Source organism: Heloderma suspectum, chromosome 4, assembly GCF_057233095.1.
Source record: "Heloderma suspectum isolate Gila_16-S chromosome 4, 16-S_ref, whole genome shotgun sequence".
Taxonomy (NCBI): Eukaryota; Metazoa; Chordata; class Lepidosauria; order Squamata; family Helodermatidae; genus Heloderma; species Heloderma suspectum.
In genome coordinates this window covers 231,906,069-231,921,755 of record NC_139461.1, presented here as the reverse complement: position 1 = coordinate 231,921,755, position 15,687 = coordinate 231,906,069, and the positions used below count along the sequence as shown (strand labels likewise).

The 15,687-nt window shown below is 44.5% G+C and overlaps 2 protein-coding genes across 8 annotated transcripts in view; both read left to right on the top strand.

Annotated features, from left to right (window-relative positions):
* LOC146348206 (cytochrome P450 4B1-like) overlaps positions 1–3,168 on the top strand; it is a 28,746-nt gene extending 25,578 nt beyond the window's left edge. For both annotated transcript variants that reach the window (XM_084852592.1, XM_084852591.1), the window contains one exon: positions 1,721–3,168. In XM_084852592.1, the coding sequence (XP_084708718.1) occupies positions 1,721–1,889 (169 nt within the window). In that variant the 3' untranslated portion in view covers positions 1,890–3,168. The remainder of the gene's footprint in view (positions 1–1,720) is intronic.
* The window catches only part of LOC146348205 (cytochrome P450 4B1-like), a 37,018-nt gene continuing 24,106 nt past the window's right edge, over positions 2,776–15,687 (top strand). For 3 of the 6 annotated variants that reach the window (XR_014790562.1, XR_014790561.1, XM_084852587.1), the window contains exons 1-2: positions 11,204–11,425; positions 14,268–14,409. Coding sequence is in view for 4 of the 6 variants with exons in the window: in XM_084852587.1 (XP_084708713.1) it covers positions 11,234–11,425; positions 14,268–14,409 (334 nt within the window). In the remaining 2 variants the exon portion in view is untranslated. Of the gene's footprint in view, positions 3,169–11,203; positions 11,426–14,267; positions 14,410–15,687 lie in introns of those variants that run through there. The other 3 variants (XM_084852586.1, XM_084852589.1, XM_084852588.1) reach the window with 3 other exon arrangements.

The following is a 15,687-nucleotide window of genomic DNA, read 5'->3' as shown; positions in this document are numbered from 1 at the left end:
CAGATCTGCTCTTGATTTCGTACACCATTGCATGATGACTTGCTACAGGGGTGGGCAGCCTCAGCCCTGGGATCCCAACCCAGCCCTCCTTGGGATCCCGTCAGACCCTTTGGGATTCCCCAGAAGGCCCCGGCCCCTTTTCCCCAACTTCCTGGTTTCCTGGCTCTTATGCAGTCCCCCCCCCCACATTCTAAATGGTTAAAATCCCTCTTTGAAGGCTAAGGCACAATCCTATGGAGATAGATGGCAGCCTCCGAAGTTGGAGGCTGCTGAATATCCAACGCAGGGCAGCCAGAGCACAGAGGCGATCCTCACCTCTGTGCTCCGGCCACCCTGCGTTTTCGCTAGATGGGCAATTTTGCGCATCCAGCCACAGCACTTCCAAGCGAGAGGGAAGGAGGCTGGGGTGGGCACAGGAAGATGCATAATGCAGCTTCCGCAGTCTCCTCCCCTCCCTGCCCCTGGGACCACCCCTTTTCCCCCACCGCTGTGTTCTGTTTCCGAGCATGGAGACATAGCCAGAACTACGCTTGCTATGAGGAGGGGGGAAGGGAGGAGCACGGTTTCGGGGCTCTGAGGTTGGAGCCCTGTTTCTGACCTTGGATCCCAGAAATGGAACAATCCTATGTCCCCCCAGATGGATTGCTCTCTTAGTTAGGATTGCTCTGTTAGTTAGGATTGCTCTGTTAGTTAGGATTGCTCTCTTAGTTAGGATTGCTCTCTTAGTTACTAGCAGTAAGAGCTTGAAGCGATAATATGCTGGTATTTTTTGTACTTTGGCTCCACGCCTTCGCACTGCCCCCTTTGCCTTGGGCTCTGTCCACCACTGGAATACAGCCCTAAAGCGCTTCTCTGAAACTGAATGTGGCCCGTGGGCTGAAAGATGTTCCCCACCCCTGGTTTGCTAAAATAGTAGATTGATCCATAGAGCCTGAGGCAATAGTTTAACTATGGATATTTTCAGTCGGTGGTAACAACAAAACCAGTGGATAAGGATGTATAAGAACTTCATTTTTGTTCACAAATCATGCAAACATGTCCTGTTTGCAACCCCAGATGTTAGCAGGAGCACCTTTTTCTTTTTTTAAGAAAAGCTTGAATATTCCCTAATCTGCGATCACATTAGAAAAATGTGTATTTTTTTAGAATGTGCAGTTTGAAATATGCATTTCTCCAAAATTACTCACCTTCACGCTTTAGTCAATGGGGGGAAAGCATACACTTTTGAAAAATACGCACAACAATGTGCATTTTTCCTGACTGAACGTGCTGAAAAACAGTCTGAAAACAACAACTGGCCAAAGCAAGCATTGAAGTGATTTTCGGAGAATTCAGACAACCTCAAAAATTACTGGTTCTCCCGTCCCTAACTGCAGATTAAAAAGAAACTCAAAATGTGACTTGTATGAATTCAGTTTTGTTAGAACCCAGATGCCCAAAGAGGGCTCTAGAATCTGCGCTAAAATCTAAATTCTGGGCCAGGAATACGTCACACCTCTACGGCATCCAGTTCCATTGGTATGGAAGTATTCCCAGCCACACATGCACCAACGTGTGCCGCGTCCTCTCCCACCGCACCTTCCTCTTATTTTCACATTCTGGAATGCCTTTGAAGTTGCAGCTGTGAGTAAGGAAAGTTGAGCAGTCCCTTGCAATTCAGAGAAACCATTCTGTCGCAGGGGTGCATTCAGATCTGAGCGTGGCTGTTTCTCCTCCTCAGGAATTGCATTGGGCAACAGTTTGCCTTGATGGAGCTGAAGCTGGCTGTCGCTGTGACCCTGCTGCGTTTCCAGATTTCGCCTGATCCTGCCAATCTGCCCCTTGAAAAACCTCAGCTTATCATGCGCTCCTGGAATGGGATACATTTGTTTTTAAAGAAACTTGCATAATAATAATTTTTTTGGTATGACTATAATGTATTTATATTATATCTTGGTCTTCTACCTAAAGTACTCGGAGGTGCATACAACAGAATCATAAAACCATATGATGTAATCGATAAAAATGCAAGTCCAACCATCAGTTTCTTCTGGTTTCTGCATACTTTATTTTAAACTTTTTCAAACATGACAATTTGTTTAAACAATACATCAGTTAAAATGGGTCTCTGCATACATTCATAAGTACATTTCTAGGTAAATCTCTTAAGTTCTTCTGTCTGTTTGTTAACCATGTGGGGTGGCTTTGTATGCCCTTTGCTTTTTATTCACATTTATTGACACAGACTGACAACAAGAAAACAGAAGCTGTTATACCAGTCTAAAACCCAACTGTGCAATGAAGGCAAGTGTCAGGATTGATTCTGAGTGCAGGGAGATAGTTAGCAGCTCAGATTCAGAAGAGGAACAGCCAGAACGGAGGGATGCATTTTCCCAAGCCAGTTCAGATGTGGGTAGGCGTGCTTCTCAGGTTACTAACTACCAGATGGCTGGGGCTGAAGCCCCCCTTGCCCCCCTCTGTGAGAAGCCAGGAAGAGGACAAAGAGGAGGAGGAGAGTGGGGGTTGTGACCTAAGAGATGCTAGACTGCGGTGCAGAGCTAAGGGGGAAATGTCAGGGGCGGAGCGCAGGACGCATGAGAGGAGGAACATACTGGCATCCTTTCATCCAATAATGTGAAAGGGCACAATATTTGCTATACTGGTTGTATACAGAGATAAGGAATGGCTGCAAGAGAAAATGTGATTGGTTCATCAGCCATTCCGCCTTCCTTGACATTAACCGGTTTTGGCAAGATTGTAATTCTCCTAGTTAGGTTCCCTTACTGAGTGCTTCTTAGGAGAAAGTCATGTATTCTAAAGGATAATAATTCTGATTCTCTTGGGAAAACATTCAAGATATGCATGTTTCCACATGTGAGTGCTTAGTATTTGAACTAGAGCTTATATTACATCCAATACTTGAACAATAGAAGCGCAATGGAATGGGACACAGAGCCATTTGTAAATACAGGTGAAAGTATGGAAACTGTGCCAGAGACAATTATCAATTCTTCTTGGTCTTGGCTGCCTCAGGATATCTCTCAGATCTTTCACATCGTGGTTATTTTGAGCCTTACTTATGTGGTTCTGATAGTCATCCAGCTGTATCGGAGGAACCACTACCTGGCCAGAGTTCTCAGTTGTTTTCCAGGACCTCCCACTCACTGGCTGTATGGCCATCTTGAAATGGTAAGGTAACTGCTGGGGCAGTACTGTGTGTGTGTGTGTGTGTACAATTCTGATATCAAGAATGATGGATGGGTGCCTTTGTGCTTCTTGTTATGTAAATAAAGTGAGAAGTGTGTGTGTGTGGCGTTTCTACTGCCAGTCTTAGGAGGGATGGATTTATTTTATATGGAAGAAATTCCTACTAAGACAATGGCAGTAAGAGTTGCCAAGAAATAGTTCATAGAAAGTATTAAAAAGTGATTTGTTTCTGATTTATAAACAAAGCAGTTAGCTTTCTGGTTTGTGAAATTTCACAGGAATTTGTTTGAGTTTCAGTGAGAGCAAGAGGTTAATTATCAGAGATTTTTCTTTGTACCCCTATAGGGCAGCTGGCTTAGGGTGCCCAGTCTGTTGAATGTTGACCATGCATGCTCAATCCATATTCCAAACTGGGTTAGGCCTTTTCGGGAAATCATGCTCAGTTGAGAATAGTACTGGACATTATGACCTGGAGTAGCTTATATTCCAAATGAAGCAACTATTAACTTCAGCAGTTAAAGGCAAGACTGTAATTCTCCTACTTAGGTTCCCTTACTGAGTGCTTCTTAGGAGAAAGTCATCTGTTCTAAAGGATAATATATATTTCTGATTCTCTTGGGAAAACATTCAAGATGATGCATGTTTCCAAGTGTAAGTGCTTAGTATTTGAACTAGAGCTTATATTACACCCAATACTTGAACAATAGAAGCGCAATGGAATGGGACACAGAGCCATTTGTAAATACAGGTGACAGTATGGAAACTGTTCCAGAGACAATTATCAATCCTTGGCTGCCTCAGGATATCTCTCAGATTTTTCACATCACAGTTATTTTGAATTATATAAGAGCTGGCCAGCTCCAACCAGGTTGGCTATTACAAACAAGAACTTAGCGTGCAAAAAGTTATTGGAGAATAAAAGGTAAAATCTGGCCAGTTCAGGCTTCCCAGCATGGTGCCAACTTATCAGATGCTATCAGGGGCACTGTTGAGCTACCTGAAAATATAGGGGTTTGTCACAGATTGAAGCTGGCTTATACCTCTAAAAGAAGGCTGCTGTCTAAGAACTGGTTCAAATGGCTACATTAGTATCTTTTCCTTTTGTTATAACTTGAATAAAAATGTTGAAATGCATTTTAGGGCGTTTGGGTCAAAGGTGAGGTTCAGAGATGTACCAAATGTAACAAAAGATCCCAGAATATCCTGGTATTCAACAGCTGCCCCAGCCTACCATTTAGAATAAAGACTTGCAGAAAACCTTACCAAGAAGGTGTCTAATGGACCCCAGTACTTGTAGGGTGTCCAGAAACACTTATAAACACTTATAAAAGAACTCCCTTTAATGTAGGATAGGTTCAACCTAGAGTAGTTTGGGGTGTGGATGAAATGAATAGGGCTGACTATAGAATTAATTTCCCAGCAGATATTTTGGTAATAACAAGTAAAATTAGGTTTATTTTGGGCAATCGGAGGTCTGATGAGAAAGAGATGGAAACATCTAAATAACATTTCTAGCTTTGTTGTATACTACATGGCTTTGGAATGTTGGTGGGCCAAGAAGCATCAGTTATTAGTTGCAAGAAAAACAATTTCAAATGTTAAGCCATTTTAAAAGAAAATAGTTGCAAGCACTTATTGCAAACAAAAGCAGAAGGAAAAAGGGAGCTGCTTCATTCCATAGTCCTGTGGATGATCTAGCCCAAGAAGATCAAAAGATTCTTACAGTACTATGTAGGCAGCAGCCTAACCTTGAGATCTCCCTCTAAGGCAAGGATGGTTGTCAGATGTGCCTTCTGAGGTCTCCCATTTGATCCCAAGGGACTCTCCTCCTTGGCTTCCATGCTGGCTGACAAAGAAGTATATTCTTTTCCTTTCCAGCCAGCATGGAAAAGCAGAAAATTGCAGGTGCTGGAGGCTTGCTCTGGACTGGGACTCTGGCTGGGTGGATAAGGGGGCTTTAACCTTTTGTCTCCACTGTGGCCCCAAGCAGGATTGGGCAGCTGCACCTGCAATTTGCATTGCCAAAAGAGGATCCATTGGGTTGAATCCAGTTAGTCATGGCCAGTAGCGTAGTAGCAAATTCAGACGTGCAGGGTCCCTTCGTGACAATCAGAGCCACGCCCCCTCACAGCCACGCCCCTTCTAAGATTGTACAACCCTGTAAGATATACAGCCTTCAGCGGGGATCCAACAGCCCCCTTGACACTCCCTTAGTGCCCCGACATTACCCATTAGCCTTCCCTAAGCACCTTCATTATAACTCTCCCCTCCCACAACAGAAACGTCCACACACCCAGCTGGATTGAAACACACACCCTCCCTCCCTCCCTCCCCACAACTGATTTTTTTCTGTTTCCCTTCCCTCCCTTCCACCAGAGTTTGTTTGGCCCGAAAGTGTAGACGACAGAGCAGGTTGCATTTGGCAGTTCTGCTTACTGTAGAAATTATCTTCAAGAACTAACAGTGCAATCCGATGGGTGTTTATTTTGAATTAAATTTACAGAGATCTTGGGAAGGCAGCTAATGCTGCAGTCCTATGCACACTTACCTGGGAGAAAGCGCAATTGGCAATTGAACATAGTGGGACTGACTTCTGAGTAAACATGTATTGGATTGTGTGATAAATCCTAAAAACTGGCACAAACCAGCCACCTGCCCTGCTGCATAAGTAAATAATGGTGGCAGCAACCCCACCCCAACTCTCCTGCAGCTGCCATGTCCAGCAGCAGCAGCCCTGAACGGGTGGCCAGTGTTGCAGGAGACAAGGGCAGCGCCTGGGGCACAGGCATGGAGCAGGGACAGGCAGGGATGGGCGGAGAAGCCAAGAGCTGAGGAGAAGAAGGGGGGACGAGAGGAGGCTGCAGAGCTATCTCAGGCTCCCTCTCTCACTCGTTCCCTTTGTCTGGCTAGCAACCAAGAGGCAGCTGCCTGCACTCCCTCTGCTCCCTCCTCCTTCCCTAGCAGCCTGCGACCCAGCTGGTGGCTGGCTTAAAAAAAAAGTGCCGGAGCGGCGCCCTGGCGTGACCCGCCACCACTACACCGCTGGTTAGAGCAAAACCCTCTAAAAACCAAACCCTCAAAACTGTTTGCTAACTCTGATAAAAATGAAATACTCTGAGCATGTGCAGTTCTGCTTTTTAAACTCACTCAAATCATAGCACCATCGCAGGAGGTATATGTAGTAGTTCCTATGGCATGCGGTGCTTTTTACTAGCTTATGATCCAACCCAGAGATAGTTTGGCCACGACTCCATGCACAGGGAATCTCTAGGTTTGAGTGTAATACATTGTATTCAGGGCTGCCTTTGAAGACTTCTTGGAAACTTCAGTTAGTACAAAATGCAGCAACCGGGCTACTCACCGCTATATGGAAATACCTCACTAGTTCTTAAGCAGCTACTTTAGCTACTGATCTGTTTGCCAGGCAGAATTCAAACTGATGGTGCTTACCCATAAAGCTCTAAATGGCCTGGCAATTCTAAGCACAGTTCCTAATGAGTAAGCCCCACTGAATGTAGTGAGTCTTACTGACTAAACACGCACAGGATTGCACGCTTAGGGAACATGTTTGAACTGTGCAACACATTCACGTTGAGTTTTCCCTACTTACCATATTACATAATGCTGCATGAGAGACTGGAATGAATATGTGCATATTCTTCATACCCGCACCTCAACATCCACCCACCCTGTCTCTTCTTTTGGGTACAGATAAGCTTAGTAAACACTGACAGTGCAAACTGGCAGTGACCGTTGTAGCGATTGCTGTCCCACAATTTTCATTGTCAAACTCCTTCACCCTGCACTAGAACAAAAGCACAGCTTCAGAGATCACAGTATCTGCCAGAAGAAGCCACAAGAGCAAACACAGTGGTTTTGCAATCGCTCTTGTTCGATTCCCCCTTCATGGATCACTGCCTTGTTGTGGCGAAGGGGGTTGCATAACTCAGCGCAGCCATAAGGTATGCTGTGCAGGGCCACCCGAGATGGACAGGTCATGGCAGAGAGTTCTGACAAAATGTGGTCCACTGGAGAAGGAAATGGCAACCCACTCCAGGATTCTTGCCAAGAAAACCCCATGGAACGTATCACAAGGCTAAAAGAGATGACGCTGGAAGATGAGCCCCTCAGGTTGGAAGGTGTCCAATATACTACTGGGGAACAGCAGAGGGTATTTCCAAGTAGCGCCAGAAACAGCGAAGCAGCTGGGCCAAAGCCGAAAGGACACTCAGCTGTAGATGTGTCTGAGGGTGAAAAGAAAGTCCGATGCTGTACAGAACAATATTGTTTAGGAACCTGGAATGTTAGATCAATGAATCAAGGTAAGCTGGAAGTGGTCAAACATGAGATGGCAAGATTGAACATCGACATCTTGGGAATCAGCAAACTCAAATGGACAAGCATGGGCGAATTTAATTCAGGTGACCATTATACCTACTACTGTGGGCAAGAATCCCTTAGAAGAAATGGAGTAGCACTCATAGTCAACAAAAGGGTGGGAAAAGCAGTACTGGGGTACAATCTCAAAAATGATAGAATGATCTCAGTACGAATCCAAGGCAAACCATTCAACATCACAGTAATTCAAGTCTATGCCCGAACTACTGAGGCCAAAGAAGCTGAGCTTGATCGGTTCTATGAAGACCTACAACACCTTCTAGAACTAACACCAAAAAAAGATGTCGTCTTCATCATAGGGGACTGGAATGCTGAATTAAGCAGGACAAAGGTTAACTGGGTTTTGCCAAGAGAACACGCTGATCATAGCAAACACTCTTTTCCAACAGCACAAGAGGCGACTCAACACATGGACATCACCAGATGGTCAATATAGAAATCAGATTGATTATGTACTATGCAGCCAAAGATGGAGAAGCTCTATACAGTCAGTAAAAACAAGACCTGGAGCTGACTGTGGCTCAGATCATAAGCTGCTTCTTGCAAAATTTCGGCTTAAATTGAAGAACGTAGGGAAAACCACTAAACCATTCAGGTATGACCTCAATCATATCCCTGATGAATATACAGTGGAGGTGAGGAATAGATTTAAGGGATTAGACCTGATAGACAGAATGCTGAGGAACTATGGACGGAGGTCCGTAACATTGTTCAGGAGGCAGCAACTCAATCCATCCCAAAGAAAAAGAAATGCAAGAAAGCAAAGTGGCTGTCTGATGAGGCTTTACGAGTCGCTGAGGAAAGAAGGGAAGCGAAAAGCAAGGGAGAAAGGAGAAGATATATCCAGCTGAATGCAGAGTTCCAGAGAATAGCAAGGAGAGACAAGAAGGCCTTATTAAATGAACAATGCAAACAAATCGAGGAAAACAACAGAATGGGAAAGACTAGAGATCTCTTCAAGAAAATTGGAGATTTCAAGGGAACGTTTTGTGCAAAGACGGGCATGATAAAGGACAAAGAAGGAAGGGACCTAACAGAAGCAGATGAGATTAAAAAGAGGTGGCAAGAATACACAGAAGAACTATACAGGAAAGACCTGAATGTCCCTGATAGCCATGATAGTGCGGTCACTGAACTTGAGCTGGACATCCTAGAGAGTGAAGTCAAGTGGGCCTTAGGAAGCATTACTAACAACAAAGCTAGAGGAGATGACATTATTCCAGCTGAGCTATTTCAAATCCTAAAAGATGATGCTGTTAAAGTGCTGAACTCAATATACCAACAAATTTGGAACACTCAGCAGTGGCCACAAGACTGGAAAAGGTCAGTTTACATTCCAATTCCAAAGAAGGGCAAAGCCAAAGAGTGTTCAGACTACTGTACAATTGCACTCATTTCACATGCCAGCAAGGTGATGCTCAAAATCCTACAAGCTAGGCTTCAGCAGTATGCGAACCAAGAACTACCGGAAGTACAAGCTAGGTTTCGAAGAGGCAGAGGAACTAGAGATTAAATCGCCAACATTCACTGGATCATGGAGAAAGCAAGAGAATTCCAGAAAAACGTTTATTTCTGCTTCACTGACTACACTAAAGCCTTTGATTGTGTGGATCACAACGAACTGTGGCAAATTCTTAAAGAGATGGGAGTACCAGACCACCTTACCTGTGTCCTGAGAAACCTGTATGAGGGTCAAGAAGCAACAGTAAGAACCAGACATGGAACAACTGATTGGTTCCAAATTGGGAAAGGAGTACGACAAGGCTGCATATTGTTGCCCTGCTTATTTAACTTATATGCAGAGTACATCATGAGAAACACCGGGTTGGATGAATCACAGGTCGGAATTAAGATTGCCGGGAGAATTATCAACAACCTCAGATATGCAGATGATACCACCCTAATGGCAGAAAGCGAAGAGGATCTAAAGAGCCTCTTGTTGAGAGTGAAAGTGGAGAGTGCAAAAGCTGGTTTGAAACTCCACATTAAAAAAACTAAGATCATGGCATCTGGCCCCATCACTTCCTGGCATATAGAAGGGGAGGAAATGGAAGCAGTGACAGATTTTATTTTCTTGGGCTCCAAGATCACCGCAGATGGTGACTGTAGCCATGAAATTAAAAAACACTTGCTCCTTGGGAGGAAAGCTATAGCAAACCTAGACAGCATAGTAAGAAGCAGAGACATCACCTTGCCGACAAAGGTCCGTCTAATCAAAGCTATGGTTTTCCACTAGTAATGTATGTATGGCTGTGAGAGCTGGACTATAAGGAAGGTTGAGCACTGAATAGGGATGTCAGAGAATTTCGCCACGAATCTCGGGGAGGCCGAATGCCAGTTCATTCGGCCCCCTGAAATCGGTGGCGACACGGTCTGCCCCCCAGCTCCCCCCGGGACGGGACTTACCTTGGGTGAATCCTCCTGGCGGCAGCAGCTCTGGCGGTGGTTCGGCGGCAGTGCGGTGGCGGTGCGGCGGCGGCGGCGGCGGCGGCCGGTCTTCCGACCGGCTGCCACAGCCGCCATTTCCAGTAAAAAAAAACAAAAAACAAAAAAACGTGATAGGCTACGTAAAGATTTACATAGCCTATCACGGCTAGATTTTTAAAAAATACCGTGATAGGCTACGTAAATGTTTACGTAGCCTATCACGGCTGATTTAAAAGGAAAAAAAAACACTGCGTACGCAAATGGCGGTGGCCATGGGCACTGCCATTTGCGTACGCGCGTTTTTTTCTTTTAAATCAGCCGTGATAGGCTACGTAAACATTTACGTAGCCTATCACGGCTGACTGCAGGAATGCAAACGGCGGCAGCTACGGCCGCCGCCATTTGCGGACCCAGCCGGCCAGGATTCAGGGGGGGAGGGACGGAGTGCCTCCCCCCCTCCGCGAATCAATTTCGTTAAAAGGTAAGTGTGTTTCGTACATCCCTAGCACCGAAGAATCGATGCTTTTGAACTCTGGTGCTGGAGAAGACTCTTACGAGTCCCCTGGACTGCAAGAAGGTCAAATCAGTCAGTCCTAAAGGAAATCAACCCTGAGTGCTCATTGGAAGGACAGATACTGAAGCTGAAGCTCAAATATTTTGACCACCTAATGCAAAGAGAAAACTCTCTGGAAAAGACCCTGATGCTGGGAAAGATTGAAGGCAAATAGAGAAGGGGACGGCAGAGGGTGAGATGGCTAGATAGCATCACCGATGCAATGAATATGGACTTGAGCACACTCCGGGAGAGAGTGCAGGACAGGTAGGCCTGGTGTGCTATGGTCCATGGGGTCACGAAGAGTCGGACACGACTGAATGACTGAACAACAACTTGTTTGATTCAGTGACTGCAGTTTCATATCTTATGACTTGCGCGTAACCATCAAGGGGTCATGCTCCACCGTGACTGCTGATGAACTCAGATGTTTAATACCCAGCTGAACTGTTGTGTTAAAACTATATAACAGAAGGAATGCAGACCATTTTCTTTATCTGTTTGCTCATTTTGAAAGTGGTGATGCACTAACTTTGGTATGCTGAAATATGATATCTCTGGTGTCACCACCAATCAATTTCACTTAAGGACTGCATACGAGCCAGAACTGTACTTAAACAGAAACACCCAGACGTTGCTGCATGAGAAGGGACAACCACGCTGAGCAAAATGCACTCCGCCTGGCCTGGCCTGGTGTGTACAAAGAACCTGTACCTGATTTTTTACACAGCTGCTACCTTCTGCCTGGTCAGTGTCCTCCTGAAAGTTGTCCAGCTGTACCGAAGGAGGCAGATGCTGCTCAGATCTCTAGAGAGCTTCCCAGGTCCTCCAAAGCACTGGTTGTATGGCCACAGCAAGGAGGTAAGACTTCTTAAAAAAAGGTAAAGGTGTCCCCAACCAGTCGTGTCCGACTCTAGGGTGCGGTGCTCATCCCCGTTTCTAAGCGGAAGAGCCAGCGCTGTCCGAAGACGCTTCCGTGGTCATGTGGCCGGCATGACTGAACACCGAGGTGCACGGAACGCTGTTACCTTTCCCGCCGAGGCGGTACCTATTTATCTACTTGCAATTTCTTGCTTTCAAACTGCTAGGTTGGCAGGAGCTGGGACTGAAGACGGGAGCTCAATCCGTCACGTGGCACTCGGGTCTCCAACTGCTGTCCTGCCGACCTTCCGGTCTGCAGTTCAGCGTCTTAACCACTAAGCCACCGCGGCCCCTTCTTAATGACTTCTTAATGACAATATATTAGAATCTCAGAAAAATGAACCTTTAAACCAGTGGTGGAGAAACTGTGGCCCTCTGGATGTTTTTGGACTACAATTCCCATCATCCTTCAGCATTGGTCATAATGGCTGGGGCTGATAGGAGGCCCACAACACCTTGTGGGTCACATTGCCTTGCCCCTGTTTTAAAGTGTTAGTGCCACTCATGGCGTAACTCGTCCCAGGTGTGCTGCTGTTGCACCTGCTACAACACCGGACTGTTATTGAACAGCTATGATGTGAGTGGCTAAGGGCAAATTAAAGCTTATGGTGCTGCCATGACTTCTGCACTGGAGTGTGGGCTGAGCAGAATTCCTATGAAGCAAGGCAGTGGGATATAATATATGGTGCAGCATTGGCAGGCAGGAGATAAGTGCAGAAATTCCCACGGTTTGCACCAAGAATTGCATCCCTCTAGTCGTATTTTTAGGGATGTGATAAGTGGGTGAGTACTGCAGTTTGGGGGGCTGTTCTTTCAACTTAACTTTCAGCACTGATGGCCACCCACTCTCCTACAAGCGTGCAATGAACAGTTTAAAATGTGCAAATATTACTTCCATTTAGAAGAAGGCATGATGCTTTCCATGCCACTCTGCTGGAATATGTTTTGCTGGTTCTGTTAATCCAGAGTAAGTAGACTGACTTTAAATCAATGGCACTATTAAGGGTAGAAACAAAATGGTAGGTAACCATGATGGTTCATTTGAAAAAGCCAAAAGCCAAAGAAGCTTTATTAGGGACAACTAATAGAGAGGAATCAATCAAATGGATAAATTCATTGAGAAATGATCTTTGTTGTGTTTTAGAATAATAGTTTTCAAAATTAATGTATGCCTTTCTTCAGTATTATGTTTGCGTACATTATTTTGTGTATTTGTCATATTTACTTTATCTTAATAAGATATATCATTACTTTAAAAAGTAGTGAACACGCTTTGGTGTTCTCCAGGACTCTTATTCAGGCTAGAAGCTAAATGCAACAACAGGTGGGGAAGGTGAGTGTGTGTGTGTGTTTAGACAAAGCTGGTCATGGTGAAAAAGCCCCATAGTCTGCTGTTTGCAACAGTCTGGATGGAGAGTAGGAGTTGTTATGCAGATTAATACCTGCCAGCTCCAAAACAAATTTCAAAATGCACTGAGGGCAACTGGGACAAAGAAACAAAGATGGCTGTTCATACATTTTAAAAAAATATATAAAAAGTCCATGAAAACAAATATAGGGTAGGGTTATATTCACCGTTACACTAGCAGAAAATGTCAAGAGCTGGCATTGTTATGCTAGCAGTTGTAGAACTACTAACAGAACAATAGCACAACTAGTGCAAGCAACACCTTTCCAACGGGTTGTGCAATGTTTCGTGGAACACTTCATACAACACCTGGTGGAATGACTTATACACTACCTTGCAGCAATCTATGTATTGGATGTGACACTTGACTTGCACAAGGATGAAAATGGGGTTTCTACAGGCAGAAGAAACTTCACAGTAATGGAATGACACCACTGGATGCAACCCATAAAACCTAGACATACTTAGGTGTTTTTGTTTTGGAGATGTTGAATTTAGCAGCCCAGAAAGGGGTCTTAAAAAGTGGAGAAAAATGATCTTCTACCACGTGAAGATGGGACTTAACTTGAGGTCAGGGGTGCATTATATGGCCTTCAACCACCAGGTAAGGCTACATAATTGATAATCTGGCTTCTATTGGTCCTTTAAGTCTGCACTACATTTCCTACACTTCATCTTAAGACTATTGAAAACTGCAGACTTTTGTACTTCAGCATCATGCACAGCTCTCTCTCTCTCTCTCCCTCTCTCTCTCTCTCTCTCTCTCTCTCTCGTTTTGCTTAACATGCAGCCTAAAACAAAACAGATGTTGTCCAGACATGATGCTAGGGCATCTTGTAGAGGTAGTCTCCAACTAGTATAGAGGTGTCATTTGGGGTGACGCAAAGCTTCTTTTAGGGGTGGGGGGAACCCTCCACTTCCTTTTTTATAAATGTGGCCTGGGGGCATCATATGTTAAGCAGACTTATTTCTGGACAGACAGAAACATGTTTCTTGATCAGAGAGAACGCTGGTGCATCTCGAATGGATTTTCAGACTGTTGGTCATGGAGATGTATGATATGGGGTAGCCCAAAGCTTATTTTGGGATACAGTGGCATATAAATCCCAGCTATTCAAGCTGCTCATGGAGTTCTGTGTCCAATAAATAACTGTTTGGGAACTCAAAACCAGCTTTAGCTTTGTGCCTGATGAAAGCTTCAAAAGTTTGTTTACTGCTTCATAACATTTTAGTTGGTTGTGGGTAGAATTTGTTAAAGTAGTGTATAACTTCTGAGACCACCTTCCTTTGTATTGCTTATTATCACCCCCCCCCCGCCCCCGCGGGTTTGACAGAGGTGGATATAATAGTTTTAGCTTTCTTCTATTATTACAGCTCGGCCGAATTGGAGAATTGGGTACAATGGTGTCCTGGTCAGAGAAATATCCCTGTTGTCATTCCTTATGGTTTGGAGCTTTCTTGGGTTTCCTGAATATCTACCATCCAGATTATGCCAAAGCTGTCTATAGCAGAGGAGGTAATGAAATGGCCCATTTTAACATAAGATAAACAGTGATAGCGCTCTTCAAGTACTTGAAAGGCTGTCACAGAGAGGAAGGCCAGGATCTCTTCTCGATCATCCCAGAGTGCAGGGCACAGAATAATGGGCTTAAGTTACAGGAAGCCAGAGTCCGGCTGAACATCAGGAAACACTTCCTGACTGTTAGAGCAATACGACAATGGAACCAATTCCCTAGGGAGGTGGTGGGCTCTCCCACACTGGAGGCATTCAAGATGAGGCTGTCCAGCCACCTGTCAGGGATGCTTTGATCTGGATTCCTGCATTGAGCAGGGGGTTGGACTCAATGATCTTATGAGCCTCTTCCAGCCCTACTATTCTATGATTCTATGAATTGTCTATGCCATAGCTATAAGTTCTGTGCCATTTAGGTTGGATCCTATATTCACTTACCTGGCAGTAAGTCCCATTGTACTCGACAGGGCTTACCATTTCTAGACCACGTTTAAAATTAAACACCTTCTCAAGCTTCTTAACTGTCTTTCGTGTGTGTGTGTGTGTGTGTGTGTGTATACACATAAACACACACATACCCCATCACTAACATAACAGGAATATTGAAGTCTTATAGCAAAATGTTTGGGCCTCTGCTTTCTTCAGCTGCTCTGATGTAAACACACACAACTAAAACAGCAAATACATACATACATACATACATACATACATACATATATATATATATATAATACGAAGAAAAAAATAAAATATCAGTGCCATTTATAACCTCTGTTGTAAAGGCCTTTTCACTGTAGAGGTGTGTCTGCTGATACTGTAGTAGATTGATAAGGATTTCTGTATCCTGTGAACTTCCTCCTTACAGGACAGTAGCCTGCCTGAGATTAATAGGTATTTATGTCTTTCTTCATGGGCACAGTAAGACATTTCAAGCAATACAAAAAGCCAACCAACCAGCTATTCTTGCTCAACACTGTGATCAAGGACAGTGTAAAAAGAAGCACAAGTATGTATCACTATGGTCTTCTATGTGCGGGGCAGCAAACATTAATTTGTCCCACATTAATGAAGTCCTAATTGATGGAGATTATATGAAAAATATTTTTCAGAGATGGGATTGCACTTTGAGATGAGGGTATGTAAAGAGCTTGTTGCTTGGGGAAAGGTACAACTAAGTATGTTTTGAACCATTCTGAGTGCCAGTCCCTGCTTTTTCAGTACTTCTTGGTAGCTGTTTTATAGCTCGGTAGAAACAGTGCGCTAGTCCAGATGACTGGCAGC